The sequence below is a fragment of the Chlamydotis macqueenii genome, chromosome 13, assembly GCF_036417535.1.
Source record: "Chlamydotis macqueenii isolate bChlMac1 chromosome 13, bChlMac1.mat, whole genome shotgun sequence".
NCBI classification, from domain to species: domain Eukaryota; kingdom Metazoa; phylum Chordata; class Aves; order Otidiformes; family Otididae; genus Chlamydotis; species Chlamydotis macqueenii.
This window is the reverse complement of record NC_141568.1, coordinates 5,163,259-5,190,055: the sequence shown is the minus strand read 5'-3', so window position 1 is coordinate 5,190,055 and position 26,797 is coordinate 5,163,259. Positions and strand designations below refer to the sequence as shown.

At 45.1% G+C, this 26,797-nt stretch overlaps 1 protein-coding gene across 2 annotated transcripts in view; it reads left to right on the top strand.

Moving 5' to 3' along the window:
• Positions 1–18,490: 18,490 nt before the first annotated feature.
• The window catches only part of CMIP (c-Maf inducing protein), a 140,911-nt gene continuing 132,604 nt past the window's right edge, over positions 18,491–26,797 (top strand). Inside the window, exon 1 of one of the 2 annotated variants that reach the window (XM_086758231.1) lies at positions 18,491–19,060. In XM_086758231.1, coding sequence (XP_086614357.1) covers positions 19,025–19,060 — 36 coding nt within the window. In that variant the 5' untranslated portion in view covers positions 18,491–19,024. Of the gene's footprint in view, positions 19,061–21,615; positions 22,500–26,797 lie in introns of those variants that run through there. The other variant, XM_086758230.1, reaches the window with a different exon arrangement.

Here is a 26,797-nt window from a genome sequence, read left to right as displayed (position 1 = left end):
TTAAAAGCAGAGGAGAAAAATATGTGAAGCATAACTGCTCCCAAGGGCAGGTACAAACAGCTCATTCCAGGGCTGCCAGATATTTGGCAACCCTCAGTTGCAGCATGGCATCCATACGTAACCTCTTCAAGTTCAGAGATCTGGACTTTTTTAAGATGCCAAGCAGCTGCAACTCAAATTAAGCAATGTGCTTCCTTCGTGCTGTGCTTCTCCCTTTACTGATGTACCAGCCCCTGCTTCTGCTATTGCTGCCTCCGCTGAGACAGAAAAGCCAGAGCTTTTGACTTTTAACAGGAGGGGTCATGTCGTCTGTGATGATAGATGGGAGTGCAACGGCAGCAATAAACTCAACCACTGCAGGACTCCTATATCGTTTGATCTTCAGGAAAATACAGGATTTCACCCAGAGCTCTGTCTACGTTTTAGTTAAACAAACAAACAAACAAACAAAAAACAAAACAACAAAAAAGGACGTTGAGGCAAGGCCAGATGTGAGGTAGGAGCCAAGGAAAAGCTGAGCTTTGGGGTAGCTTGGGCAAGGGGAGGGAAGGGGGAAGGCAGCACCACAGCTTCAAGGCAGCGTGCAAAACTGGGTGCTGTAAAGATATATTCTAAAAGAGATGGTGGGTATTAGGACAAAAAGGTGGGTATTTGCTCAGTAAAAGCCTTTTCTTGCTTAGTTCAGCAGCCACAGTGAGTAAAGCCCAGGTCCTGAACCGCCAGCCGGTTTGGTGCAGAGAGCTGAGGCCTCCAGTGTAAACACGGCTGATGATAGGGAATCTCATGTTGATTTACCCGTGTTGCTGGTGTTCCCATGGTTATGGCTGCGTAGATGGGCTCTGCCATATCTCCCCTGTCTTACTGAGTCTTGGAAACAAAGACAGAAGGGTGAACTTGGATTTATCTTTATTCCACAGCCTGGAATCCTAACAGAAAGGGAAGAGGGCTGCTGCCTGGTTTCCTTTACCTTTTATGCACAGAGGAGATATAACTTGAAGTTTCCATTTCTTCCTCTTTTTACCCCCTCAATTTTTTTTCCAAAATATCACAGAAGAAATCCAGAAATGGTTGCTTCAACAGAATTTTCAGCTGAGGTGCTCAATGCCTGGGAGCAAGGCCTCCCTGGGCCTCCCTAATTGCACGGAACTTGCCAAGAAGGCTCCGTACTGAGTTTACGCAACAGGACCTGTAACTCTCAAGATGTCTGTGCCACAGGGAATCACAGTTGTCTAGGAGCAACTGGGAGTTGACCCCCAACGAGAGAGAAGAGTGTCTCACCAGCTTTTTCCTAGCGGGAACGTGCTAGGAGAGGCGATGCAGCTGGCAAAGGCTCCCTGCAGGTCAGAGTGGCTGTGGAGGTGCCCGGGTGTGTGAGCAGCCCCGGCTTTGCTGAGCCAGGCTCTTCCCAGGGCCGGTACCTCTGTGGTAAGAAGTGACATCTATGTCCTTTGCAGAGCCCAGGCTTTCACCAGGCTGAGTTTTCCAGGTGAGGAAGAGAAAGGAGTTGATGTGGGAAGGATGAGAAGCTTTGCAGAGCAGGTAACTGGCTCCTGGCCTCCAGGATCTCGAATCGGGCAGTGAGCCCCACTCTTCACTAAGCTGTGTCGCTAAGTCAGCCCTTTGGCACAGTAATCTCTGGAAACAGTAAAATTGACTGAAGAATTAATTGCTGGTCAGAATTCAATACAACCCTTTTTGTCTGGAAGCTGCTGTAAAGTCAGAGTCAAAAATTAATGCAGAGTCATCAGAGTTCTGGGAAAGGTGAAAGTCATTTGAGATGAATGTTGTTGCCCCTCAACAGATGTTGACTGCTGCTCCAGGTGAAGCCAATGGCAGCAGGATCAGACCTATTATTTTTGCTTTTTCTCCAGTATATTTGGATACCCACAGGCCAGGCTCTGTCACATGTGGCCTCTAAGGAATCACGAACCCCAGCAGGGTGGGCTGGGCTGAAGGAGCTGGCTAATGGAGAATTTACGGTAAGAGCAAAATGTATTTTTAACTACCAGGATATGCTTATCGTCAGGAAAGGGCAAGCAGCGCTCCTATCTCTCCAGGGAAGGGGAAGTGTTGAGCGTGACTTTAGTTTTGTCCAACTCCTTTCCAAACTGTGAAAGGTTTTTTTTTCTTGCTGAGACGTGTCATCGGATTAAATTGGGGAGTTAAATACACATCGTTCCTGGGCCACAGGTGAAAAATACTAAAATACTAGGTGTGCAGTGTTTTTCCATTGCATGTGATGTACGTTCAGGAAAGACCTTTGGAAAGAGTGCTTTGAAACGAGTCTGTTTTGCTTTTTTAAAATATATTAAGAGCCTATCCAGAAGCTTTTAATTTTTCAGGGCAACTTTGATGTTTTCTGTCTTGAAAAAGAGCACAGATTCCCCTTGCAGTCTTCTACCCCGCCCTGCTGTCTCTGGAACAAGGAACGCATCAGGTGCTTGTGATCTTGGGCTCCTTTTTGGCTTGGGTGCTTTGCTCAGAAAGGGGCTGGATAAATCCCTTTGCTTGTCGCAGTGCTCATTAGAGCTCTGCTGTCCCAGGAAAGTGGCCTCTCTCTCCCTACCTGCACCCAGGGATGCCCATCCTTGCGACATGAGCACTGGGTTCACCTTACCAGCAGTGAGGTCCTGACATTTTCCACAGCCTTTTCTGCTCTCCCATTCCTTAACCCTGCCCCGGGACTAGAAAAGCCTTTAAATGAGAGACATTGCAATGTTTGCAAATCTGCTTGCAGGGCAGACAATAACGATGCCTGTCAGGGCACCGAGGCAGGAGGGGGTTTGCTGATCCCATAAATACTCGCTTGCCTGTTTTAGTAGTGGTAGGAGTCACAAAGAAAAGAAATGCTTTGAAATGCTAAAAGCTGCCTGACCGACAGGCTGAGGGTGTTACCAGGGTGCCTCATACCATCTCCCATGCAAGCAGTGCAGCTGCCCACCTCCCCATAACCAGTTTTGTCCTCAGCAGCTGCAAGACCTCCCTACCTGCCCCCTTCCCAGGCTCCTCCTGCCCTTCCCCAGTGCCCCCTTCTTGAAGGGTGGCTGAGTCCTTAATGCTCCTGCTCACGCTCTTTGTTGCAGTCTCAGATTTAAAAGCTGTAGCCCAGCCACTGAAATAATTGCACGGCGCTGTAGCACTGGCTGCAGGCTCTGCGTGATGAGATGGCTGGGCAGCGGGTGAGGCATGACCCCGTGGCCTGCCATCAATGCTTACAGTTCACCTCGGTTTTTCTTTCATCGCTGGATGCGGTGAGCTTGCGGGGACGGGGAGGGCTGTGCCGTGCCGACAGAGTGGCTGAGTGGGTTTATCCCAGATTCCTTCTCCTCGATACGCTTGTGTCTGAGGGTGAGTCACGCTGGCGCTGGGGAGAGAGACGCTCCCCAGGGACGGCTCGGTCTGGGATCTGAATGTCTCCTTGGGAAGGGCCTATCTGCTCCCATCAGCTGCCCCGGGAGCTGAGGGCAATGCTCCTCTCCGACAAGGGCTTGGACACCAGGTGGGGTGATTCTTTGCTTCTTGCTATCTGCACTTCAGCAAGTTTCGCTGATTTGCAATTAAATCTTCTTTCATGTTGGTTTTAATTGCCCTCTCAGTTCCCCATACTACAGAGTAATGCTGAAGAATCCATTTTCGGCCTTGCAATTCGTCTCCTCATTTCAGCTGCGTCTGTGCTGTTCTCCTTGCTGTCATAGTGTGAAATATTCAAGGAGAAATGTGAAATTCCCTCATCTGAAAGTCACATACCACATCTTAGAACTTGCCATGAGGCACAGGAACGTTCCTGGCTCTACCTGCTTTGAAGAGCAAGCAAAGGAAAGCTGCAAGCACCACATTGTCTGGTGTTGGCAGATGCTTTGGAGACCAGCCCGTTTTCATGGCAATTAGGGTGTTACTATTAGTTTATTTTTGTCAGGACCTGAGCGATTCCTCCATCATTTTTCCATTTTCATAAAGCAGTTTGTGAATCACATGCACATAAAACGAAGGAGTTAGCAAATGCTGCTTCCCTTTGATGTACAGTAATCTAGCCTTCTCCTTTTTGTAACTGGAATTTTCCATCTTATTATGAATATTTCAATGAAAGTTGGAAAAGAAAACCCCTCACTACCTTCTGCTTGTTTAAAGAGAACAGGAAGGTTGTGCAAGTTAAATGAAAACAAAACTGGTTTGCAGCTGAATAATTGTGTAACCCACATGTTAAGAAACGAGACGAGGAAAGGGCTGAGGAAGAACATTCTGAAACAAACCCCCCCAGGTGTGGGGCCGTGGCTGAGGTTAAACAGTCCCTGCTCAGAGAAATGTGCTGGACTCACTGCTTGGTATGGGAATAACATTATGCCATTGTAATATTTTCCTAAATTGGAAAAATGACTTTAAACACAGGCACGTTCCATTTGTCTCCATTCAGAGCTGCAGAATCAGCATCAGAGCCAAGTGCACCACTACTCAGTTCAATGTTTACAGGGTTTCCCAACTATTTTCTCCATGCTGAGTGGCATTTTATGTCCTCCAGATATTAGTCTGGTGACTGACACAAACCAAAAGCTATTAATTTCCTGCTACCTGCTATTAACTGCCCACTCCAGCTTTCTGGGCTCCTTCTTTTCCTTAACCTAAGCTGCTCCTTGGAGCTGATGTAATTAAAATGGCACCATCATCAGACTCTGCTCAGAGACGACAGATGCTCCTTGGATTTGCTCTTCATTGTACACATGCATTGCTATAAAGGTCCTAAAGATGAACCTTTTCTTGCCTAAATAGATGCTGAGAATAATTTAGGAGCAGCATAGCTGTTGCCTATTTTATCCTTTAGTTTAAAAAGAAAGGTATAATATTATTCCAAATTTTTTCGTATCTGTAGAAGTTACTTTGAACTAGATGTCTTCTCTGTTTCCACTCTTTCACTGTCATTAGCAGTGTGGTGAGAGAACATCTTCCTACAGGATTTCTCTGGAACGTTCAGTTCTGTGAACGTACTTCAAATTTGCGGTGAAATAGAGAAATGTCCTCTCTCTCTTTATGATTGCACTTAACCATTTGGAAAAGACAGTTATCTGAGTCGAGGAACACTACAATATAGGAAACAGCCATCATCACAAACACAGGCATCTATACCCCTGCGCTGTTTTCAGAGAAATCTGGAAGGAAAGAATCTTCCATAAAATTTCTTGGGCTAAATCAACACCCTGTTTCCAACATGCAATGTCAGCATGGCTCTTTGGGTTGATTACGAGTAATGCTGACAAAGGCCCCAATCCAACAAATATTTAGAGCTACGCTTAGGTTTTGTATTTGCAAAATCTTTGGTCTGTCTTTGCAAGGCCCCTGGGAACGCAGCAGACTGCTAGATAGGGAAGTATTGCCTGGACCTAGAATGACACATGGTCGAAAGCAGAACAGATCAGGAAATTTGAAAATTTGGAGGACCGAGGGAGCGCGTTCTCAGCAGAGCTTCTCACAGATTCTTCCACCACTCCCCCACTATACCAGTTTATTAGAGAGACCTGAAAAAAACCCTAGTTCTTGCCAGCCTGGGTGACTCCTATCACAGCTATGACAGGTTTATCCCATTTGCAAGTCAAAACAAGTTTCTCCCTTCTCTTGAAGGTACATAATTATCAAGATCATCCTTATTGCTACACCCACTACCAGTGCCTATAGTCTTTTGGAATTTGCACTTCCCTGGCACAGTCCTGATTGGATAAACAACGCTTGCGTGTGTGGTTAAGTTTAGCGTAAGAGACTGTCCTTATTAGCGCTGGATGTCGTGAATCAGAATGATTAAGTGCTATGTCCAAAGCACAGAGCAGATTTAGTGTTTCTGCACTGCAGTCCTAGTAAATCATGAATGTCACCAAATTCACAAATATTACCTAAAAATATTAAATCCTAATCTCATAAATATGATCTGTTTCTATTTATACTGTGGGCCTCAAACCTTAATAATATATTTTTTCCTAAAAATTTCCCTGTGCAAAAAAAAACCCGTCACAAATATAGTAGTTCTGTTTGGACAACATGTTGTTTGGAGCCAGAAAAGCCTCTAAAATTTTACCTGCTTCCATCAGAGAATTGTTGTTTCTGCTTTGGCCAACTGCAAACAACCTACTTGCCAGTTATCAGCAAGTGAACTGCAGGCGGCAGTTAGGAGCAATAATGCTGGTAAACTATTGTGAGAAACTCAGCAGAGATGAAGACAAATGGCCCAGCACTGAGGATGGAGAATTGGTCCCCGGCAGCTTCTGTTCCGGTCCTTGCCCATCTTTGCACCATCTGTGTGACTGGCAGGGTAGGGAGAGGCAGATCTTTAAAGGTGCCAGAAAGTCGTTCAAGATCATCCTCTGATCTCTTGACTTCAAAGTCAGCTCATACCTTGGAGGAGATGCTTCCTTCTGTCTTGTTCCCAGTTTCTAGACAGGAGAAAACAGAACTGACTGGTCTGCGGTGCTAATCTGGGATGACTGAGAAACTCTCACCCCTCCTTAAAAGCTCCAGACGTTATTTGGGAAGCAGAGCCATCGTGATGGGGAAGGGAGGAAAGGCTACGCATACAGGTACCATCGCAATTGGAAGGACATTGTTTAGAGCTTCTGGCACATAGAAAAGCCTGCTGTCAGCTCACTTCCTCAGTGAGATATGTGTAATTTTTTTTGCAGTACTCCTGCTCTGAAACTCTCTTGTAGCTGTAGGGCCAGACGGATGTCTCCTTTGGCCATGGAGCCCAGCGAGATGCAAAGAGATCACACCTTTAATGCTTCAGTGCACAGCGATACTGCTGGAAGGAGGAAGTATGAAAAAAATTAAACTGCTACAACACCTTTAGCCCTCCCTGCTTGCCCTCTTTGCTTTTCTGGTCAGCTTAATCCTCTGCTACTGCTCAGCAGAAACATTGTGCAATACTCTCCAGGGAGACAAGCCATGGGTGCATACCCCTGAGCTTCCAGTGGAAGGCCAAGTTTCTCCCCTTAGAAATTTAACCAAGCCTCTTCAGTAGGTTCATGCATTTCAATTTGCTTTCACAAAGCTAGTTGGTGACAAGTGACACCATAACCTCCTCTGAGACCGCTCGCCCAAAGTGTTATGCAAATTGTACGTAAACTTACTCTCACCATGTGAGAAAAGTCATGCCTGAATGCCATTTTTGTTGACGGATGTCCTGGGGCTGAGTGTCATGTCCTACCAGGGGTCCTCCTGAGGCACACACCAAACCTGGAGCGTGCCCAAGGGGTAGAGTATTTAGAAGAGCTAGTGGCTCCCAAAACTTCCTGAGCTCAGGCTTACACTCCAAAAGCCCTCATACTGCAGCATCCACTTGGCAGCAGGGTTGTTCTGCCACATCAGCATCATTGTGGCTCTGTCCAGAAAGCAGCTGCCCTCACCCAGGCCACAGGGAAACCCACAGCACCCGCTCAGTGGGAAAAACTCCGTATGTGGCTGCTGTCGCAGGCAGAGACAGCTCGTTCCCTAAACAGGGGATGGGGAGCTGCCTGGGTGGGCAGTGCAGGATAACCCCATGTGTCTTTTCTTTCGGGCTTTGGCAGGTGGTGCTCGCCAAGCCCCAACCTGCACACCGGAGCTGACACAGCCAGGGACAGAGGTTCCTAGGGATGCCACGGTGTTGCAAACACACATGGCCTTGGTCAGCACCCTGGATCAAGCACACCCGGCTCCCTGCTGCTTGCACACCGTGCCAAATCCCACTTCCCCTGATGCTCTTTCAGTATTAGCACGCCAGGTCATATGTCTGATGGGTGCAGGGACAGGGAAGTCTGATCAGAGCCTTTATCTCTGTGTGCATCTGGCTGGGGTCTGCTCCCTTTCTGTTGCTCCTCCTGGGCCCTATTCTAGTCTTTTCTTGCTTGCTTTTATTTTTTTTTCCTCCCTTAAAAGGGCTCAGCAAAGCTGCACCTACAAATCGCCACCAGTAAGCACCCGCTGGGACTGCCTCTCTCTTTGCTTCCCCTAAGATCATCGCTGTTTGGGTTGCCACATTGGAGAAGGAGACCATAGTGCCACCCAGACCTGTGACTTTTGAGAATAAAGAGTGACCAGTTGCAGTTTACAGCCTGAGCCCTGAATAGTATTCCCTGAATCCACACTTCATTTGTGCCAGCTGACAGCCTGATGGCTTACGCTGACAGTTCTGCGCAGGCTACTTTTGCCTTGCTTTTTCATCCCAAATTTGGTGTAGCTTTCACGTCTCTTATTGTAATAACGACAGCAAAGAAAGGCTGAAGGGCTTGAAGAGCTGAGGAAGGTTTGCTTCTCCAGTTCCTGTTGCGGGGGCAGCTACTTCTGCAAGGGGTGAGAGAACAGGCAATGTCTACAGTTGCTGCTCAGGCCGAGGTGTCAGGTCATGGGCAGAGGCAGGAAGCGGCTGTGCCCGCTCCCCAGCTGTTGGGGACTGCCAGAAAAGCCACATGCTGAATCACAGGCAATCCTCAGTCCTCATCCACTGCTCTGAGAACAACAGGACTGCTTACACAGCCTTTGTTTGGAGTGGATTTACATACCACCATGCATTCAAGCCTTGGTTTACTTTGTACCAACCTCCCTGTGCAGCCGATCCCTAAGCAACCATCTTGCCCAAAGTGACTTGCCCACTTGAATTTGGTTAAGTACGTGCTTTCCCAGCTGGTTCATTGCTCTGCTGCTAAATACTGCTCAGTTATCCTAGCCATGCCAAGCTTGATTTTTATCTGAGGATTCTGCAAGACAAGTTGTGGAATGCAAATTATTCCTGTGTGTTTGCAGGTCTGTGCTGAGGAGGAGATCCCTGGAGCTTGATCCTTCTGTTTCCCAGTGACTCATTGTTGTGTAGGTGGTATTGCCCCACCGCTTTGAGATACGAAGTGCTAGGGTTTTGCAGGTCACTTCTCTTTTGTAAAAGAACACAGGGTCACGAAAGCTGTGTATGTGATTAGCAGCAAACCAGCATTCCAGTGGTGATCACACACTACTTGTACGCAAACCTTTCTTCCAAAATCTCACCCAAAATCTATCTCTAGGCAAAGGCGGTGTCCCCTCAAGTGCTTTACAGTGCTCAAGTGCTTAGAGAGGGAACTCTGACTGCAGACAGCAATGTTAGCATAGCAAAGTCTAATGTAATGCAGGCTGCTTTCTACAGGCTTTTTTTTTAATCTCAGGTGAGCAATGTAAAACTTTCCTTTCCCTTAATAACCCCAACAGCCAATAAGAGGTGGCGGAATCATTCGATAATTATATGTTCATTTGATAGAGTGCATATAAATGACTGCAAGTGCTTGCAAATTTTAATAACTCTTGAAGTTACATTCCAGTTGCTCTGGCGAGATGTCCTTTCTGCTCTACTTCTTAACAGAGGAGGCAATTTTATCAGCTCCTCAGTGAGAGATTTTGTGGCTTCCTTGCATGGAACAAGGCAAGAATAGGTTAAAAACTCTCCCCCCACACGGCTGCTCCCTCCCAAACAGCCAGCTATCTCTCTGCAGTCAGGCTGGGCGGATTAGCTGCTGTGCCAGGAAAGAATGATGATCCTCCTGCAGCACCCACTCGCCCTGTGGGGAGGGATGACCCAGAAGAGAGCTGTGAAGAGGGAATGGAGCGCTTGGTGAGAGGAGGCACCTCTGCCTTATGAGCGAATTAAAGCCTGTTTGATCACTGGATGGATCTAGGGCATCCTCACAAAGCTCAGCCCTGCATGTGAAGTCTTAGAGATTAAACAAATGTCTGGATCCAGGGATCTGAATGCTTATGGCTGCCTCATTCTTGCGTTGAGTTTACTCCTGAGCTAATACACACCGCCACACTGTTGACGCCAATTTTGTCACAGGCTCAGGTTTTTGCAAGGAAACTTAACTCCAAGTTTCCTCTGTTTGCCCATGCTTCATCCCACCTGCCCTATCTGTAGCTCCTGCAGTGGGGAGTGATGACCACAGAAAGGCGCAGGATGCGTGCGGCGCTAGGGAGGTGGTGATCCAGCAGGACAAGGCACACTGGTTTTGTTTGCCACTAACAGTCCTAGGCATAGTGCGAGAGGTTTTTGCACTGTTCTGGAGATCTGAACCAGACGGTTTAGGTGATTTCAGCAGAAAGCAGGCCAGGCTTTGACTTTAGGTACCTTTCCTTGCATTCCTAGTTAGAAAAAAAAAATGCTGGCAATAAACAGCAAGATGTTGCTCACTTTAAAAATGCAAGACCCATCTTGAATACGTGCTCTCTCTTTTGTTTTCTCTGGTTTTGTGCTCTATTTGACAGTGGTATCTGACTGACTTCCAGCAAGGCAATAGTCAGCCTGACTAGTATTTGTCACCTCCTATGAGCTAAATATAATTTGGATTTTATTTACCTCATAGTATTTCTTTAACAAGCTCTCTGATGTGCGTTCTTCCTGGAACAAAGGATTCCCCACATTGCTGTCCTTACGCAGAATAAATAAAATCTTTCTGTCTTCTTAACACATTTAGATCTATATATATCCCTGGTACACAGAGGAGATATCAGCTTGGGAATTGGCACGCTGAGGGTAAATAAATGAATTTACAGTAAAGCCTGGTTATTGTTTTTAAAGACCTATTGAAAGGAGAAGACTGTTCTTAATTTTCTCTTGTAATCTCATTTCAAGATGTTTAGCTTGTAAAGGTCTGTCAGAACATGAGGCCTGGACTTTTATCTTCACTCTCCAGTTGAAAACCTGGAGGACACTCTGGTTTTTCACTCCTGGCTGTGGTCATGAGGTGAAGCCATAGCCAATATGGGACGGGATCCTGTGGGCCGCCGCCATACCAATTCCTGTCCAGAAGTGAGCAAGCCTTGTTTGCTTTGCACACCACACCCTGCTTATTGCCCACAATCTAAATTACAGAGGCGGACAAACTTGCTTCCTGTTAAACACAATAGCCCTGGCTGACAAATCTCCTCCAAACACACAAAGCAAAAAACCACACAAAAAGCTGGGGGAACGACTGGGTGGGTTTTACTGAGAGATGGGTCCCATGGCTGGTCCCTGCAGAGGGGTCACTGCCTGCACCCCAGCCAGGCAGCAGGCTGGGGAAAAATGTAGGAGCTGCTGATAGTGTGCTGTGGAAATAAGTGATTTTACGGAGGATGTTAATTTATCTGGGAACATTGGGAAAACTTTCTGAAAAGAACAAGCATGAACAGGATCATCAAAGGCTTATGAATTTAATGGGAATCTCTATAGGGAAGCTAGTTTTCAAGTGTCCAGTTGTTTCAAAATCTGAGTCATGCTTTTCTCTGTAAGAAGAAAGATACTATATTCTTGCAGAAAATATTTTCATGAGGTAGTTTTCATTTGAAGGCTTGTACGTGGGGATATAAATCCCAATTTCCTCAGTTTGTTTTACCTTTTCTAGGAAATGCATGCAACAATCAGAGCTGATGCTGTTCGGATCTAATAGCACTATTGGGAGGAGCTGTGCTGCGTAGGAGTCCCTCTGCAAACAGAGGATATATAGAAAATGTCCCAGGTATTTCTCAGGAACTATACGGGATCGCAGCCAAAATGTCATGGAGAACGTAGGTAACATACCCAGCACTTCCCTGTGCAATTATTTTTGTGTTCACAGTGTCTGGCTAACAAAAGCCAATACAAGCTCGGTGTGAGCAGAGTTGCTGTCCTTTGAATACCTGGCTACCAATGCCGAAAAATTCTGATTCTGATATATCAAGACACACGCAGTGACTGTATCTGTGGTCTCAGGATGTGTACCAGCTTCCAAAATAGGAATACACTTCCTCTTGTCAGGAATTTATAATGTCACTATGTTGTATACAGGGCCACTGCTGCTTCCCCAAGTTTACCCTGGTGAGGTGCCTCTGGGTTCAGTTGTTTACGCTGCAGCTGAACTGGCTGAGTAGTGAAGTGAAGGGGTGGTGAGTCAGGCCCGCAATTGTTTAAGTGCAGGAAAACAAGCTGTATGTGCGAAGTGATCTGGGCACCGGAGCTGGAAAATCCATCTGAACCCTTTTGCTGCTGGTTTGAGAAGACTTGTGTTGTGAAAGTGCTCCTGGGCCATTATCAAGGCTTATTTTTCGAGGGATGCCGGCATGTTGGGAAACTTATTATTTCTTCTTATTATTATAATTATTATTATTTCAATTTTAGTGTTCTTTTGTTCTGCATTCTGACTCAGAATAATACCCTTCCTTGTGAGCTGGAATTACAGCTGGAACCAGGTTATAAGTTCAAAATTAATCCAGTATCCCAGAGATATACCTCATTGATAGGGGTTAGAAATCGTTTTCCCTGTCTCTACCTACAATTTCTCTGCTTAGAGTTTCCAAGGGAATCCTGCATATACCTTGGGAAGGTTCTCTCTCCTTGTTTTCATTCTTGCTTTGGGATCAGATGACATCTGGCTCCATCTCTTTGCCAGCCTTTAGATAATTTACTGTTTCCATCTCTCTTGCAGCATGATGTATACGATCCTCCCCTGAGACATTTTAGTGTCTGGCATGAACTCCCCAATCTTCTCCCGTGAACACTGAGGCAGATTATTAACTGTAGTCAAATCTACCCCATTTTTTTTTCCTGTAAATTATCCTTTACTATCTCCTCCGGCCTTTTCTTGGTTTTAACTAACAAACAGCCTCATGAAACGTCTGAGTCCTTGTTTTTTTTCTAGGGAAAAATGTTAAACAAAACCACATTCAGACACACATACATACACACACAAAATGTGAACAATGAACACTCACAGACAACCAGCAGAATACTCACAGAGGCATGCTTATATACAGATACAATGACGTAAATCAACACCCAGAAGCATCTATTAAATTACCCAGATATATACACAGAGGGACAGGCAGATGGGTTAAGGCTGCGGTTTTACTGGTGGATAAATGAAAACACCACTTTAATGCCCACAGGAGAGCATTTCGGAAAAGCAGTGGCAGTAACGGCACCAGATATTAAAGGTGATAATATCTCTTTATGCGCTCTTTCGGACTAATTGGCTTGTCCTAGGAAATGGCAACTGCTGCATAGCAAGTGTGAACTCATCCACTTTCATCATCAAAATGAGTGTGAAAACAGCACAGCAGTCTTTCCTGAAGTCATTCCCTGTTCCTAGGAAATGAATGATTCCTGGAACTTACATCCCTAAACTCCCTCTTCTGATTGCTCTAGGCAGCCCCATCTTCTTTTTTTTTTCTTTCTAAAAGATACAAAAGCAAACTGAATTCCCTGCATAGAGTCAGGAGAAAAATTATTCCCAGAACCTAGCTGCACAGCTCCTAATGTATTAACTGGACTTTTTCTGGAGTGCCCATTGTCTTCAGAGTACGGGGCATTAGGAAATACTGTGATTCATTAACGACTGGTACTTGGTCACCCCCACACCCATTTAAGGAAGCGTTTTACCCACAGATAGAAGTTAACTGAAACAGCTGCATGAAGTAAACTGGCTGAATGTGTTTCCTGACCCACATGCAGGTTTTTCTCATTAAAAACTACTGCTAAGCTAACTGTAATCTCCTTAGAGGTCCTCGATTCATGGGATTCACCTGTATCTTCAATATGCTTATACTGAGTTACAAGTTACGTGGTATGAGGCCTCTACACGTGTTAAACCAGCCCCATGATCCCTGCTTGCGCCTTTCTACCCAGTGCACCAGTCCTGCCAACTTCAACCACCACTTTCTTTATTTCTTGTTTCACTGTTAAAATTTGGGTAGTGTTTAGAACTGTAATGATCTTCTTTGCTCTTGACTTCAGGACAAACCAGCTGGGGTTTGGCCTGGTATACACAGAATGCCTTTAGTCTGCTGCTGTTGATGATAACCCAGCCCAGATCCACACTGCCCACCCTATGTCCACTAACACGAGCAGCTCCTCCCTTTCCTCCCATCACCTGTGCGGATGTGGTAAACAAATGTAAATCGGTATCTACACGGCTGCAATTTGCTGATGGAGTTAACCAATTCACAAGTTGTTTTTCACTGACAGCTGTACCATCCCTAACGCTCTCAAGGCTTACTAAAGGCTTCGAGAGCTGGTGGTTCTTTCCTATAATGGCTTGTTCTGCGTTTGTATTTTAAAGCTTTCCATAGCATCAAAGAAAAGCTCAGTCAAGACGTGTTCTTTGATTTCTGTGGCCAGCTACAGCCTTGGGCACTATCAAAGGTATATGCATGATTTTTTTTCTCCCCTGATTATGTGTGATGCATTTCTTCTTCTAGGTATGTGATACAGTCTCTCCGTGTGGGTCAAACCTACTCTCAGTGACCATCTGTTCTTTTCAGAAAATTCTCCTGGATTTGGCTCTCTTGCATGTCAGCTGGGGACTGTCTTGAGCAAGTTACTGCCATTCTCTTATTTTCTGTTTCCCTTTGGATTAGAAAGCTGCCAAGGATATAATACCTTTAAGAAATCAGCTACTCTCAGCTGATGGACAGATAAAAATTACAAGGTGTATAATTACTAAAGCATACCCAAACAGCTGATAGATAACTATAGCTGATAGATGAACGATAACTGTGTTAAATTGATGCTTCTCTCTGTCCTTTGTATTTGTTTTCTTTGACTTCTTTTAGGTCAAGGACTGTCTTAGGAGGTGTTTAGCACAGCAAAGCTGCAAGCGCTGGATGATGGGCACTGTCATCGGATGGGAGTTTCTACTTTGCTTTATAACGCTGCTCATATTAAGGTAATGTTAAGAAAGGACTGAGGAAAAGTGGGAGAGTTTCAGCTACCTTTTTTGTAACATTGTTTTCAAAAGATTGTAACACAGGAATTTAATAATAAAAACAATAATTAAGGATATTATTTTATCTTCTCTTTCTTCCTCTATAACACCTCTTCACCGGAGGATCTGTGGATACTCATCCCACTAATACTTGATGCTCTTTCCCATTCTGCTTTTTTTCTCTATTATTAAAAAAAAAAAATAATCCCAAGTCTTTCAGCATTTCATCCACTTCTAATTTCACTTCCCCAGTGTGTTGGTTCAGTGAGTGAAGATACACTTCCCTAATCTGTGGACTACCTTTTTCTTTCTTAGTTGTTCTTCCTCTGTTTTGGGGAAACTTCACCTTACTGTGACAGGCTCTCAGCTCTGCATCATATCCCATTTCCCTTTGACTTTTAATGCTTATTCATGTCATGGTGATATTTTATACGTGTTAGGAGCTATAGAGCATTTTGGACTGATGAGCACTCACAATTTGGAATGACTGGTAGGATGCGACCCATTGATGAAATAGGAAATATTAGCTGGAGGTGGGAACAATAATGCAGACAGCCTGACGGAAATGGTGACTTTTCACAATATCCTGCCAAATGTCAGTTTTTACATACATCTTGATGGCAGTAAGCACTAAAGGAAAAAGACAGCAGCCTGATTAATTTTGTTGGGAGCTCTTCTTTTTTTTTCCAGGGCTTTTTCCGCGCCTGGGTGTGTGGGTGGCCCTGGAAGAAGTCAGAGGTTTACAGGGAAGAAGTTTACCACTTAGGGCTGCTGTCACATAGAAGGGTGAAGGTGGGGGAGGGACAGCTGGTACCTTAGCTGCACTATCTGATCGGGTGCAGCAAAGCAGAAAAGAAATGTCAGGCTCTTCCCCCTCTTCTTTGTATCTTCTGTTTATTTCCTTCCTATCTACTCGTTTGTTTATTTTAGTTGCCTCTTTGTTTCTGTCTGTCCAATTCAGACTTAGACCTGAGATTATAGACTTGAGACTTCCTCTTTCCACTTAAATTCCTTCACCGCAGCAAGTCTGTTAATGCTGCTTCTGTTCAGTCCAGCTGTATTTTACCTACTTTGCATAGTGCTCCATCCTACCAATATCAGATCAGGTAAAAGTCAGATTGGAGTGCTGTTCAGATCAGCAGATGGCAGACTCCTTCTAGCAATTGATACCACCAGCTTCATCCTACATCCCCCTACATCAGAACATCTGATGATGACAGGCAGGAAAAAGTACGATTTCTGCATCATGCACTCAAAAGCGTGCATTATGTCAGTGAGGAATCAAAGATATATTTGTCACCAGAGTCTGCGCAGCATGCAATTAGCCCCGTAGTGTAATGTGCATCAGCTGGGAAAACAAGAACACAGTGACTGAGTAAATCTGAGAACGGTAGAAATCTATATGTCAGGGATGCTGGAGAATTACAAGTTCACATCTGAGTCTGATTTCCCTCTTACTACTCCACCTGTGAGGTGTCCTCCAAAATTAGTGTTAGGCTCAGAAGAAGTGGGTGATGTGAAATTTGGGGCAAAGAAAGAGCTGCTCGCAAATGCAATCCTGATTTTTGGTGTCTGTGATCAATGGTGCCCTAATCAAGCCCTTCCTTCCCTTAGGGGCAGCTACAGAACTTTTCCTTGCACGGTGAGTTTCTTTACCCTTTATCTAGTTAGGTTTTGAATATCCATTATCCCTTTTGGGAAACAGAATTGTTTCCCAAAGTTTTATGACTTGCTGAATCCTCTTAACACCACCATGCTGATTAATTTAAACGAACTTCAAATGCGGGACTTTTAAAGTTACTGATACAGCATCTCTTTTATGTTTTGTATGTTTGCTTGAATGTGTTGTATTCCCTAGTTTCACTAAAGAATGGTTTAAAAGTATTTTTTAACAATACAGTATTGTTATGAAAATGAGCTGACTAGTGAGTCTGATAGCAGGAATTTGCTCTGAGTCAACAGTGGCAATTTGCAAGCATTGACTAATGAATTCCATAATCCACGCAGCACTTCTGAATAAGGGAAGTAAGCTCCACTGTCTCTAAAACGCATCGAAGATTCAAACATGAGAGGCACAGGTGCTGTGTAAGAGTCTAAATGGATACTGAATACAAGCTGGGAATTCCTAGTGCTTGCTTCTCTGCTTGGAAAAACTGGATCTCACCTCTCTCTACAGACGACTCTCAGGGACATGTTGAGCAGACAAGAGCAGCAGGTTGTTTTTTTTTTTTTTTTTTATGGTAAGCATTAATGTGGTAGGTCTTTACAGCCTCTAATAAAATTTCAGCAGGAGACAATAAAATGAGATTTCTTTTTTTTCCCTCTTTGATTGACTTGGGAAAGGGTTTGCGAAAACATCTGCTAATACTGTACCATTCTGTAAAATAAATTCAAAGGTGGAGTAAGGGCTTATTTTATTCCTTTTTCTTGTTTTCCCTTTGCAAGTATGCTACAAATCCAGCAAAGTCCCTTTGGGGACAGTGCTCTCTCCCCTTGTAAGTGCATTCCCTGTTGAGACATCTCAATATTTATATCTGGCCCTTGCCACAGTTGCTTTGTTACTCCCTTTATATAGCTTGTCATATAATGCCACTGCATGGATTTACTCCCAAGCAAGGTGCCTTTAGGCAATATTTTCTTCCTGCATAGGTTTTTGGCATCTCAAATGTTTTCTCATGGGTTTTCCAAGCCCCCCACTGCTATGCAACCTGTGTTATTGGCACAGAGCGCTGCTCACAAACTGCCGCCTTCTTTTCCTTCAGAATATCACATGGTCTTTGTTTTAACACATGGTTATAAGTGGGGCTACCAAGCTTAAGAAGGTATGTCAGGACAGTGCTGCTGTTTTGCACCCAGAAGTGACCTCTGCAGAACACCTGATGGACCTGAGCATAGACAGGCAAGAGACCAAATGCTGGAAATGCATGAGAAGTGTTTTTCCTTAAGACTGGAGTCCCAGCTGGAATGTGCAAATGATTGTGTTTATGGTCCTTCCTGTTGTTTTAGGCATATAACTGAGCAGTTGAATATTCTGAACAATACAGATCACAAACTAATTAGTTTTGAGGAAGGGGAAAAAAAAAAAACCAACCAAACATCTAAATCAATTCCTCTGTCACTGATCCAGAAATCTATCTATCTTAAACTCCACAGTGGGGATATCCTAGTTTTCCAGGCTATGGTGTCTTTTAGAAAGTGATGCTTCTGTTCACAAAACCTACTATGAAATAGTGGTGAATAATAAAAAAGAGCAAGATACAAAGAAGTGCAAATGAAAGGGCAGAGTGGAAGACAGCCAGGTGGATCTGAATTGTCCTCCTGGCACTGACCTCTCACCTGGAGGAAATATCTTAACCTCTGCCTGCTTCCTGGACAGCCCCATTCTCGTTTTGGTCCAATTGCACTGATATTTCTGCAGAGTAGGACAAGTCTCTCTCTGACTCCCTCTCTCCCCCTCCAAATTTGACCTGTACCTACAGGCCCTGACTTAAAAGAGCTTCTACTTCTTATTAACAATAATAAATAAACTACTCAATTTTCATTTCCAAAGCCTGAGTCTCTGTTGTAGCAGAGAAATTAAGTATTTCATAGAAAACCTCACAAGTTCTTCAGTTATTCAAAACCGATAGCATGCCCACAAGCACCTAGTGAGTAGCTAGAGGTACATTGTCACTGATGTGTTATTTATTTTGAATTATTTGCTCAGTGTTTATTATATGAATGAAAGATTATGTCCCACTTTGATGATAAACCTCTGGTTGGATTTGCTCATAAAAGTTATATTCTGGGGGGAAAAACAAAACATACAGCAATCCCCAACCACCACCCTGAAATACTGCCAGGCATGTGTACCTGAGATGTCTATTGGTCTGCATGGAGCCAAAGAGGAAGTCTGGAGAAACACAAAGCCAGGATTGCAATTCATCCAATTTCTGCTCAATATAATTTATAAGGGACATGAGAAGGGGCATTAGTTTTCATGTTTTCAGCCTTGAGTCACACACCAGCCGTTTACTGCAGGCTGGACAGCTAACATGCGTTTCAGCAAGTTATGCAGCAAGCAGTGTGTTTCAATTTCACTTGTCTAGACAGGGTTTTCAGTTGCTGTGTTCTGGCAGGCAATGTGACATTTCATACCTTGATCTTATCATTCTGTGCTGAGTTTACTTCAGAGAGAACACCTGCAGCCTGAGAACATGGATTCAGCATGCGCTGCAAATGTAGAGCATCTCTGAGGATTTGGACCTCTGTCCTTGACGGGGGTTCCTACCAGCAGTGCTGCCTGACACGCTGTGCTTTTGCAATATCTCCATGGATTTCAACACTTCAGAATGGTGGATTTCCAGTGGAGGTTTGGATCCTTTCAGGTAACTCGTGGGTTGACCGCTATAGACCAGCCTTGCTTTTTTTGCTAACTTGTGTGGAACACAAGTGGAAAAAAAAATCTGTTCTAATTTGCCAGGAAATTCACTTAAGAACACCAGACTCTTTGCATATCGTCCTCCCATTGGCGAGCAGCTCTCAGAGATGACAATTATGGTAGATTTAAAGCAGTGGTTTGAACAGGTGGCTAGTTTGGATAACCTTTCACCAAAATAGTCACACCCGTTGCAGTTCTCGCTGATGGGAGTGTTGATGCGGGTGAATGTATGCAAGTAGTCCTACTATTGACACTATTATTGTTTGTACCAGAACGGTGCCTCGGGTCAAACAAGAACAGGTCTCCCTTGTACCAGGCACCCTAGGAACTCCTAGAAACAGAGAGTTCCTGCAGTAAAAAGCTCACATCTAAACAAAGGTGACCTTTTAAAATTTGGTTTGCAAGTCTTTTTTCTTTTTTTTTTATTTTTATTGCCGATCCACACATATTTACAGGTATGAGTAGACCTGGTTTTATTTCAGTGTAAATGCGTGTGTCATTCACCCCTTGCAGTATATGGTAGACAAAGGTCTGTGGGAACCACCTGCAGTGTTTAGTGCATAATGACCAGTAAGTTTGTTTAAGTTCAGGAGGTAATTACTTACCAGGGCTATGAGATACTGACAATTTGAACCTCCATAAAAGAGATTTTTGTCTTCCTGCTGGTTGTATTATTCATGTCATTAAATGAGTGTCTTTCTTCTGACCTTTGCCAAATTGCGTATTTCTGTGCATCATTCTATCAGCTGGTACTTAGGAGTAGCCTGGTGACTTCCTAGCTTTTATAAATAATTTCGATACTAACCCGCAACAAAAGTATCCCTCGAATTTGCTAGTAATTGATAAGTTACCAAAACCTCCCCTCCTGAAAGTGTTTAAGCAGTGATTCTGCTGTCAAATGCAAGCCTATTTCAACACAACAGGTCTACAACAACACACGTGATGGACAGGCTGGCAGCAATTGTGGTCCAGCCAGTCACGCATTGTCTTTGACAGCAGCCACTACAAAAGCCTCCCAAACCCTTCCAGTTGCAGCTCACCTCTCCAATAGATAATCTGTGTGACTTGTGATGGGAACACATCAGATGAAAGAGCTTTCTCTTGTGCCGGCTCACATCACACATCAGATGAAAGAGCTTTCTCGCATGCCGGCTCTCGACTCCCCTCGTCACTGCTGGCATGGTGACCTTTCATTCGGGAACAACTGCACTAGGAGATGCTGCCAGAAACCCAGCCGCAGGTACATGCTGTGAAATAATCGGCTCGTCACAGAGCAGATCATCCTTTCCCAACTTCCCTCAACTAGAGACTAGCTTAAACTTTTAAGCACGAATATTCAGCACTTTTGCTGAATACTTTGCTAGCATGAAGTAACACAGTTCTGTAAATTCCTCCTAAATTCTGGATCTCAGCAATACCCCCCCCGCGATGAGTTTCACAGTTCAATGGCATGTGCACGTTGTATGAAATGTAATTTTTATGGTGGTCCTAACCCAGTTGCTCAACTGAGGAAATGAGATCCGAGTTCCACCACTGCCTTTTAAATTGCTGAGAAAAAAGCAAGTATAAACAGTACCATTTCTCCTGACATAGCATCCGCATTGCAGGCAGTATTACTGAGCCATTAAGCGGTTTAGAGGTCTTAGAAGGGAGTTCATGTTTTCAACAGTTTTTGGGTGTTGTGGTTTTTTTTTTTGGTAAACAATTTTTCTGCTTCATGGATGATCAGAGGATCCTCAGCATCCCGCTCAGCACCGTACTAGCGGGGTGCTGCTTTTCCTGGCCTGGCACATGGACCCCCGGCATTCCTGGGCCGGCGCTTCGGGAGAGCGCAGCGGTTCCCAGTCCTCCTAAAGCCAGAGGAAAAGAAACACCAGTGGGAGCCACTGGTTGAAGCTACAAGCGACCAGGCTTGGGGCTTCCCTCGCCGTTGCACAACAGCTCGATGCCGGAGAGAAGATGCTCAAAACTCAACCCATAACGCGCTGTTTCTCCGCCCTGTCCTGGGCTCCTGCCAGCTCAGGGGCTGGGGAAAAAAAAAAAAAAAAAAAAAGGGAGATTTACTTCACTAAATCCTCACGTTTTCCCCCGCGGCGCTGGGGGGGTCCCCTCACGGCGGGGGGTACGCGGAGCGGGGGCTGATGGTAGCCGGGCTGTCTCCGCGGGGGCGCAGGTGTGTCCGCACACCTCCGGGCCGCGGCGCACCCCTTCCCCCCACCACCGTCCGCCCCGCCGAGGGACGAGGCCGAAGGGGGACGGGCGGGGGTCGCCGCGGCCCCCTCTGAGGGGGAGAGGCGGGAAAAGGGAGGGCCGCCAGGGCCGCGCGCGCCGCTTCCCGCGCACCTCGCGCGGCCGCGGCTGCTGCTGCCCTCCGCGGCCATTGACGTCAGCGAGGGCGGCACATGACCCCCTCGGAACCAATCGGCTGCCGCCGGAGCCGCTCCGGCGAGAGGCTGTCGGCAGCGCTCGCTCCTCTTGCCGCCTACCTCCTCCCGCGGCGGCGGCGCGCGTGGACACACACATACACACCCCGCACACACACACACACACACACACACACACACCCCCGCACCCACGGACGCACACACATGCACACGCGCGCCCGCCGCCGCCGCCGCACGCTCTCGCGCACACGCCCCGGGGGAAAGGAAGGAACCGCGCGGCCGGACGCCCCGCAGCCGTCAGGAGCCACCGCCACCACTACCACCGCCGCCGGCTTTTGTCTGCCGCCCCCGCCGGGAGCCGACCCTCCGCTCGGCCGGCGCCCACCCGCCAGCATGGACGCGGCGCTCTGAGAGCGGCGAGGGGGAACCCGCCGGGGGCGGAATTTGAAGTTTGAATAAGGATTTTTATCGCTTCCCTTTCCCCCTTCCCCCTTCTCCCCCCTCTGGTGCGGTTCAATCCCTTCCCCCATCTTCCCTGACAGGATTTTTTTTTTCCCTTCTTCGCTTTTTATTTTTTTTTTTTTAACCCGCCGCGTGGGGTTGGATTTTTTTTTTTTTTTAATTATTTGGTATACCCGTCTCTACCACCCGTAGAGACCGGTCTCCCCGGCCGCCCTCCCCCCCGCCCCGACCCGCGGGGCTGGTATGGATCGCACCGGCGGCTCCGGCGGGGGCAGCGACCGCAGGCAGACCGAGGAGAGCAAGCCGCTGCTGGGCGAGATGTCCGCTCCCGAGGGGAATAAAATGGGTGCCGCGCCGTGCCGGAGAGCCCTGCTCCACTGCAACGGCATGAGGTACAAGCTGCTGCAGGAGGGGGACATCCAGGTGTGTGTCATCCGGCACCCCCGGACGTTTCTCAGCAAGATCCTCACCTCCAAGTTCCTGCGGCGGTGGGAGCCGCACCACTTGACCCTGGCAGACAACAGCGTCGCCTCGGCCACGGTAAGAGCCCGGCCGGGGCCCGCCGCTCACCGCCGCGGGGGGCGGCCGCGGCACCGCCGGCTTCCCCGCCCCGCGGGGGCATCTGCGGGGACGGGGCCGCCGCTGCGGGGAGGGGGAAATGGCTGCGCCTTTGTGCGGCGGTCCGGACGCGCCGGCTGCCCGCCGAGGGGGTCCGTGTGTGAGGGGGCTCGGCTGGAACCCCGGAGCGCCTGTGGGGATTTTTTTTTCCTCCCTTCCTTGTAATCCTAGCGATATTTAATTTTGCAGTTTTGGTGGGTTTTTGCGAGCAAGTCCAGTCTTTACAATTTTTTATCGTGGTTATTATTATTGGTTTTCTGGCCCCATTTTTTTTTTGGCCATTTTTATTTTTTATTTTTTAAATTCCTCCCGTCTCAACACCACACCGACACGAAACCGCCACACTGAGCCCTTTCTATCCAGAAACCGAAGTCGGCAGATAGCTCAGATACCTGCTGGCGCGTTGGCCGAGTTGGAGGTGAGGGAGGTGGAGGATGCTTGTAATTTAAGAGCGAAGGCTCGCAGTTCGCACCGTCTTTGCTCTGCTTTGTTTTAGGCCTGGTTTTGGGGCTGATTCGGCGGTCACAGGCACTGGCAGTGTGATTCCTTCCTGGAGATTCCTTCAGGGTTTTTTTTTTTTTTCTTCCTAATGATGCAAGAGAAAAATGCAAAGCAGTGATATCAACAGTACGAAAGATGTGCAATAGATGCATACGATCTTTAAAAATATGATTTGTATTTGTACCTACAACTTAAAATTTCATGGTCAGTATTATTTGAACATTCATATAGTATGCGATGTGGCTACACCCAAATTTTGTCTAGTAGCCATTAACACAGTTCACAAAGCATGCTTTACACCGATTTTTAAATCATTCAGTACTTCAATCGTGTCCATTTTTTATTTTTATGTAAATGTCTCATTTTTCTCAATGGCTTAATTCTGGCCTTCCTATAGGACACTCGTGATACGAGAGAGTGGATTGGCTTTTGTGTAGATTTCTGTTAATGATGTATTTAAATGGGTTTCATGCAGTCTGTGCTGTGCTCGGAGGTTGGATTTTTTCACACTTTGGTGCACAGACACCTAACGTGTGTAAATGTCTCTCCTGCATCATGCTCTGCTGTGAAGTATTCAAAGCAGGTTTTCAGTGGGAGCTAACCTTCGGGGTAGGCCAGCTGCCTATTCTCACGGAGCTCGTTTTTGTGCCACAATGACATCTCTGCTTGCCATTTCCATCAGGCTGTCAACGATGTTTCCAAGGGAATATTTTTCTTTCTTTGGTAGAACTACTGTGTGAAGGGAGAAGGAAGACTGTGTTGAGCATTGCTGGAGAAAACCCCAGAAAGACATGAGCACGAGGAGTTTTTGCAGTTTTTCATTCTATTAAGATACGGTCAGCGTAGAGGGGAAGTTGAATATCAGTGGAGATGAGGCATTTTCCTGGCAGTATCCATAGCTGATTATTTCTGAGCAGAGGAGAACAATATCTGTAGAGAGAGGCACGATCACGCTTCAGACGGTAATGTCTGCAGTGTGGCAGTACTAGGCATGAAGTTGTATTTGTAGAGGAGACGTCAAACTCTGCTTGCTGGCAAAGCTGTCACCAAAGAAACCATCTCTTAAAAAATTTCGAAACTCTTATGGGATCGTGCTTTAATTACATGGAAGTGTTCTCATTCCTAATTATTTTATGTGTATAAATAGCAAGAAGATACTAAAACATTGTACGTACCATTGCAGGCTCCATTTTGTTAAGCAGTGCTCTTTGTGCTTGGTCTTGCGCCTTATCATTTTTTCCAGTGCTAACTCAGCAAGTAAATACCGTTGTTCGCAGAAATATCTGTGCTTTATTATTTCAAGTACTGTCTTTGGTTTCCAGGGAGTAATTAGGGCACTACGATAAGATCCGTGTTCACTTGTTGCCTTGGATGTACGTTTACCAGATATGTTTCAGATATTGGTTCCATGATATCTAGATTTTAGTCTTTTTTTTTTTTTTATGAGTTGAAAAGATGTGATTTAAGCAAAGTATGTGGTGGTTTAACCTCCGCTCCCTGTGGAAGTTGGGTACAGGCACAATGTCAAAACCTCTTGAAACTGTAGGTGGATATTTAAATGCAACTAATTTGGTTGTTAAGAGCTGTAGAAAAATATCCATACCGTCCATTGAAAGTGAGCATTAGGGGCACTCAACAACTTTGATAACAAGGTCGTTTCTACACATAGGGCTTTCCGCAGGCAGGGTGCTTTATAAGCAGCCAGTAGTTAATCTTCACATCATCTCTTTGCAAATCCTCTGGCATGACGAGTTTTACTGCATTCTATATAACATGAATAAAATTGAACAGGAAAATAACATCACTTTGTTTTGCATTTGAAAGCAAAAGTTGTGATGACAGCTAAATCCAGATCTGGCAAATTGTGTCCCTTAGTACAGACGATTCTAGGTTGTTGATTCCAGGTAGTTTCTATCCTTTTTATTGTCACTTGACACATATATTTGAATCAAGGTCTTCTCCTTACAGGTTCCTGCTTGTCAAGGCCTGGGCTGCAGTATAGGAGTTAGCGTTAGTTTGTGTGTGAATTATTCATCAGCCGTTCTTTCCAGGAGTAGACACTGTATGTGCTCACAATAAGTCTGAACAATGAGACCCTACCTGCATTTTTTTTTTTTTATGAGAGGTAACTACTTCTGTCGTTTAATTAGGCAGTTACATGTTTTGTGCTGATGAGAGAGCTTTCCGGAGCAGAAGTGCTATGCAAGAATGCAATGGAACAAGTGTTAGGCCATCTTATTTTTTTTCCTCCCCAAATTTAGCTAAAATAATTTTCTTTACTAAGTGCTTTTTCTGAGATTATCCCAAGGGACTGTTTCAATTAAAGTAAGTCTGTGTTCATCAAAGAATACTAGTACTACTACTACTAATTGTATTTTGAATTGGTATATGTGCTCAGGTAACAAATGGAGAGGTGTTAGCTTGTGGAGCAGAGAGTCCCATAACTGTAGATGTTTGGGACTTTATCTGGTTTGTGTGTTGTTTCCATTGTTTGCTTCATGTTTCTAATTTCTCAAAGAATGGGTTAAACATAGTTCAGTTTCACCATTAGTTTCACTCGCATCTTGTCCAGGCTTTCATTCTGGTACAGTTTTTTGGTGAAAGTCAATACAGATCTCTTGACTTTTTTTTTTTTTTTTTTAATGTAAATGCTGAAGTCCCAGTAGGAAATTTTGATACTTACAAACTTTTTTTTTGCCAGACAACAGCTTGCCTGGGGATGAATCTAACTTTCTCCCCCATGGGAGGAATAACGTTTATTTTATAAACACCCACCAAACTCAGATGTAGTGCCCTTATTAATTTTTTTTTCCAGTGAGATCTGTCCTTGCACAGCTTGAAGGGCAGTGATAATAAAAACAATGACAGAAATAAAATAAAATTTCATATTCCTTGTATGTTTTATTTTTGTGTGGTGTGGTTTTTTTTTTTTTGGGGGGGGGTGTGTGTGAAGAGTAAACGTATGGCTATCTTCAGCAGAAATGTTAAAATTTAATTTTCAGTAGTTTAAAGGTATCTGTCATAACTGAACTTCCGTGCCTTTAATATCCTTCTGCCTTGTCCCTTGCATGTCTCTGCCCTGCTTTTCTCTTTTGTTCTTTTTCTTGCACAAGTTGGGAGTAGATATTTAGGACAATTGAGTTTTAAAGTACTGGGTTGCAAGAAAGACTTATGATACGTATGTATGTGAGGCAGTCAAGGAAAGAATAAATAAGCGATTCGTTTTTGCTGGCTAGGGATGACCTCTCTAATTCCCATCTGGGAAGGTAAGACTTAATTAAAACCATGAAGTTACTCATTAATATCCCTCAAGGAGGTGGAAACTTTGGCTTTTCATGCCCATTTCATATTTCTTGTTTTGCCTTGGCAGGTAAGTTGAGTGTGATGTAATGTTATATTCAGAGCTGGTGACAATCCTGAAAAGATCTAAGTGTCTTTTAAACTTTTTCTGTACAAAAATTACGTGTGAGGACAATAGTTCATTGACGTGCTAGCAAATTAGAAATATACTTGAAACAAGAATGTTAGTGGATTAGGGAGCTGCGTTTGTATTTTCTTCTAGAGACAAGAACATACCCAATTAATATTAAATGAGGCAGGACAGGATGATCTGTTTCGAAAAGGAGAAGTGGAGTAGAAAATTGCCTTCTAGTTGTTTTTTTTTTTTAAATTCAACAATCCTACTACTGCATGTGTTTCAGCATGCTATTACATGTCTT